Source organism: Diaphorina citri, unplaced genomic scaffold (assembly GCF_000475195.1).
Source record: "Diaphorina citri unplaced genomic scaffold, Diaci psyllid genome assembly version 1.1 scaffold946, whole genome shotgun sequence".
Taxonomy (NCBI): domain Eukaryota; kingdom Metazoa; phylum Arthropoda; class Insecta; order Hemiptera; family Psyllidae; genus Diaphorina; species Diaphorina citri.
This window is the reverse complement of record NW_007378377.1, coordinates 1-5,000: the sequence shown is the minus strand read 5'-3', so window position 1 is coordinate 5,000 and position 5,000 is coordinate 1. Positions and strand designations below refer to the sequence as shown.

At 38.4% G+C, this 5,000-nt stretch overlaps 1 protein-coding gene across 3 annotated transcripts in view; it reads right to left on the bottom strand.

Annotated features, from left to right (window-relative positions):
* The window catches only part of LOC108252884, a 9,622-nt gene extending 4,735 nt beyond the window's left edge, over window positions 1-4,887 (bottom strand). Inside the window, exons 1-5 of one of the 3 annotated variants that reach the window (XM_026826511.1) lie at window positions 4,810-4,887; window positions 4,029-4,562; window positions 3,554-3,939; window positions 904-1,040; window positions 1-742 (exon numbers count right to left, since the gene is read on the bottom strand). The exon at window positions 1-742 is cut by the window's left edge and continues 265 nt beyond it. In XM_026826511.1, the coding sequence (XP_026682312.1) occupies window positions 1-742; window positions 904-1,040; window positions 3,554-3,939; window positions 4,029-4,529 (1,766 nt within the window). In that variant the 5' untranslated portion in view covers window positions 4,530-4,562; window positions 4,810-4,887. Of the gene's footprint in view, window positions 743-903; window positions 2,171-3,553; window positions 3,940-4,028; window positions 4,563-4,809 lie in introns of those variants that run through there. The other 2 variants (XM_017445736.2, XM_017445737.2) reach the window with 2 other exon arrangements.
* Between the last annotated feature and the right edge of the window lie 113 nt (window positions 4,888-5,000).

Sequence of the window (5,000 nt, the reverse complement as noted above, 5' to 3'; positions counted from 1 at the left end):
CTGCCATAGGGTTTAGGGGGCTTTAATTTTCCAACAATTTGAGAAAAAGAAAACTTGGCTTTATCAATAACATTTGGGAAACCATATATAAATCCTTTATGGTCCCGTGTAGTTTTTGGCCTGAGGAAATTGCCTACCAATGTATTAGAGTCTGCTGTACCTATAACCTGGCAAATGAACCCCCTTTTCTTAGTTTTGTGAGAACATTCTTGGTCAAAGTAAACTAGCACCCAGTCATCAATTTGGACTTCAGCCTGACAATTTACTGGAGTTATTTCATCTGAGCTAATAAACCCAAGTTCATTAGATGGATGTACAGGAAGTGGCTCAGGAGACTCAGGAAGTGGCTCAGGAGACTCAGAAAGTGGCTCTGGATCATCAGGGTTCATTTCACTTTCAGGAGACAGGTCCTCAGGGGAAACACTTTTCCCAGCTTGAACTTTGCATTTGTTGTTTGCTCTCTTTCTGGTTGATGAGTTGTTATCATTATATCTCATTTGTTTCAAAAGCTCTTCAAATGAATTATTCATGTTTAATGTGGTCTCCAAATTATCTTGATCAGTTGTTGTTACATTGTTAGGAAGCCTATTTAGGACTTGGTTGGGGTCAACTGGAACAATACCTGCTTTTTTGAATCCAGCTTTAACATTGCTTGCTGAATTTATATCAATTGCCGTGATAAGCTTCTTTAACAAAATGGGAAACATATCCTTCCTGACACTGCAATCATTCCTACCAGCACCTTTTTTCCCAGGACTTGGTTGGGGTCAATTGGAACAATACCTGCTTTTTTGAATCCAGCTTTAACATTGCTTGCTGAATTCATATCAATTGCCGTGATAAGCTTCTTTAACAAAATGGGAAACATATCCTTCCTGACACTGCAATCATTCCTACCAGCACCTTTTTTCCAATCAACAAGAATCTGTCTCCAAGCAGTCTTTAGTGGCCTGAAGAATGCTATATCAAGTGGTTGTGTCAAGTGTGTTGAGTTCCGAGGTAAAAACACAAACTCAATATTGTTCTCAGCACACAGTTTGATTGATTGAACAGACAAGTGTGATGATAAATTGTCACCAATGAGAATTTTTCTTCCAACTAATTTTTTACAATGAGGTATCACAAGCTCTTCAATCCAATCATCAAAACAAATGGAATCAAACCATCCTGACTTTGTTCTATTATAACGAGCCTTTGGTGGGCCTCCTTGTGTCCAGCTCTGATACAGATGAACACTTTTGTAAACAGTGTAGGGTGGTAGAACAGTTCCATCTGCAGAAGCAGCAAAGATAATTGAAGTACTGGACTTACTATTGTTCATAATTCTCTCAGGATATTTACATCCACGTTTGAAAATTAATCTTGACTTCCCAGGATCGTCTGAAAGATTGGTTTCATCATAATTTATGATGTTTGAGTGTGGCACCCCTTCCAAAGTTGGTCTTAAATTCTGAAAATATTCATCTATAACTTCTGGGGATACAGATGCTCTTGCCCTTTTGATATTTTGACAAAGGCGACTTGCCAGATCCTTATCATGTCTCTTCATGAAACTTAGTGCAAAATCTCTACCTGGCATATTGTTTTTGAATCTTTTTACCACTTGACCACCACGGTCCAAATATGATTTAACAATTAGTCTGAGATCAAACAGATCTAATGGATAGCCCCATTCTGCACATTTGGCTAGGTTAGTGGCAATAAGTGATTCTTCAGCACTGGTTAGAACAGTTTGCCCTCCAATTTTCCGCACATTTTTCTTTTTTATGTGTCTGTATAAAACAGAATAGTTTATCCCAAACATTTGTGCCACTTGTCTAAATGGCTTACCTGTTTCCTCCTGATACTCAACTGCTTTCTCTATCAAACCAGGATCTTGTTTTTTGTACTGAACACTGCCTGCTGGAGTCTTGTAGTTGCGAGGCATTGTGATATCCAACTCTGAAACTGTTGTTTCTATTTGTAACATATCAGCTGTTCGTAAAATAAAACATAACCTCAAATGTATTTTAGTAATTTTAAGATTTTCCAAATAAATTCATTCTGTGTCTCGTGCTCCTAATATACCCATCGTCTTCTCATTAGCCAAGTCTCCAAATAGCTTTCCCCAGACATCACAGGACCTTTGCAGCTCTAAACGGCATCATAATATTCTACATGAATGCTACACTGTGAGCATTGTGGTGAACCTGACGATACTATTCTCGATGTGAGGACTAGAAGAGAAAAGATATTATTGCAAGCGAGCCTTAGGTCAGAGAGTTTTAGGAGATATCTTACTAAACCAGATCCCCCAGAATGGGAATGTCTTTAAACTACTGTCTGAGTTTTCCAGGCCGCTTGCCTCACATCATTGATACACGTTACGCAGGAAGCGTACGGTCAGAGCTAAGCCAGTGCAGCCAGTGTCATTGTAACCTCAATTACCGCCTAAAGAAATGGGTTTAGCTGACTTAGCGAGACCCCAAGCTGCCGTCTGCGCCAGAAATAACTGTAATACTGTACACTTATGTATATTTGAACAAAAACAAACCCGCGACATAGGCTTACAAGGCAGACGCGCTACCTTTCAAGTTAACTTAAACTAGGCTGGCGCAAACACTTCTGATCCACCTTGTTTTAGACCAGCCACTCAGGCTGACCTCTTCTCACAGACCTGGGTTGTCAAACATACAAAGTGTTGACCATCCTGTTTATTTTACAAAGAAAGACAATACATGTTCATCAATTTTTGATGATTTCTTTGAAAACAGGAGGAATGTGGATAGAGGTGTTCAGAATATCTCTCCCATTCCAACAGTCACTTTGCCTTCGGAGGGTTCTACTTCTGCTGAGCCGGAAGGGGGTGAAGGAGTGAATGAAGAGTCGTTTCAGTCTTGTGAGGAAGCAAACCTCTACGATAGAACACAACTATTGTCGGATTGAACCACCTGTATCCTGTGATGCTGATCCTCCGACTTCAAGTTTTGGTAGAAAAGTTAGGAAACCTAAAAGGTTCTCTGATGAATAAAAAGCTTTGACACGGATTTTCTGTCCTTAATGTTTAGTTTGTTTTTGTTTCTTTTCTGTGATATTATTTGTTTATTATCTGTTGACAATTGGAGCTGACATCCAGAAAATATGTAATTGTGTATTTCTCATTAATTTGCGTTCTACTTCTGCTGAGCCGGAAGGGGGTGAAGGTGTGAATGAAGAGTCGTTTCAGTCTTGTGAGGATGACTTGACACTGACACCTGAAACAGAATCAAAGATTTCATTAGAACATAGTTATGGTATACCTGATGTTACACAAACCTCTACGATAGAACACAACTATTGTCGGATTGAACCACCTGTATCCTGTGATGCTGATCCTCCGACTTCAAGTTTTGGTAGAAAAGTTAGGAAACCTAAAAGGTTCTCCGATGAGTAAAAACTTTGACACGGATTTTCTGTCCTTAATGTTTAGTTTGTTTTTGTTTATTTCTGTGATATTATTTGTTTATTATATGTTGACAATTGGAGCTGACATCCAGAAAATATGTAATTGTGTATTTCTCATTAATTTGTAAAGATTGATTGAACAGACAAGTGTGATGATAAATTGTCACCAATGAGAATTTTTCTTCCAACTAATTTTTTACAATGAGGTATCACAAGCTCTTCAATCCAATCATCAAAACAAATGGAATCAAACCATCCTGACTTTGTTCTATTATAACGAGCCTTTGGTGGGCCTCCTTGTGTCCAGCTCTGATACAGATGAACACTTTTGTAAACAGTGTAGGGTGGTAGAACAGTTCCATCTGCAGAAGCAGCAAAGATAATTGAAGTACTGGACTTACTATTGTTCATAATTCTCTCAGGATATTTACATCCACGTTTGAAAATTAATCTTGACTTCCCAGGATCGTCTGAAAGATTGGTTTCATCATAATTTATGATGTTTGAGTGTGGCACCCCTTCCAAAGTTGGTCTTAAATTCTCGACTTCCCAGGATCGTCTGAAAGATTGGTTTCATCATAATTTATGATGTTTGAGTGTGGCACCCCTTCCAAAGTTGGTCTTAAATTCTGAAAATATTCATCTATAACTTCTGGGGATACAGATGCTCTTGCCCTTTTGATATTTTGACAAAGGCGACTTGCCAGATCCTTATCATGTCTCTTCATGAAACTTAGTGCAAAATCTCTACCTGGCATATTGTTTTTGAATCTTTTTACCACTTGACCACCACGGTCCAAATATGATTTAACAATTAGTCTGAGATCAAACAGATCTAATGGATAGCCCCATTCTGCACATTTGGCTAGGTTAGTGGCAATAAGTGATTCTTCAGCACTGGTTAGAACAGTTTGCCCTCCAATTTTCCGCACATTTTTCTTTTTTATGTGTCTGTATAAAACAGAATAGTTTATCCCAAACATTTGTGCCACTTGTCTAAATGGCTTACCTGTTTCCTCCTGATACTCAACTGCTTTCTCTATCAAACCAGGATCTTGTTTTTTGTACTGAACACTGCCTGCTGGAGTCTTGTAGTTGCGAGGCATTGTGATATCCAACTCTGAAACTGTTGTTTCTATTTGTAACATATCAGCTGTTCGTAAAATAAAACATAACCTCAAATGTATTTTAGTAATTTTAAGATTTTCCAAATAAATTCATTCTGTGTTTTTGTGCCACTTGTCTAAATGGCTTACCTGTTTCCTTCTGATACTCAACTGCTTTCTCTATCAAACCAGGATCTTGTTTTTTGTACTGAACACTGCCTGCTGGAGTCTTGTAGTTGCGAGGCATTGTGATTTCCAACTCTGAAACTGTTGTTTCTATTCACCCCCAAACCAGCATCAGTCCAATTTTTAACCGGAAAAAGGTATTTCACTCAAAAACTAAAAGAAAACTTCCAAATATCTACAGTCTTTAGTGGCCTGAAGAATGCTATGTATATCAAGTGGTTGTGTCAAGTGTGTTGAGTTCCGAGGTAAAAACACAAACTCAATATTGTTCTCAGCACACAGTTT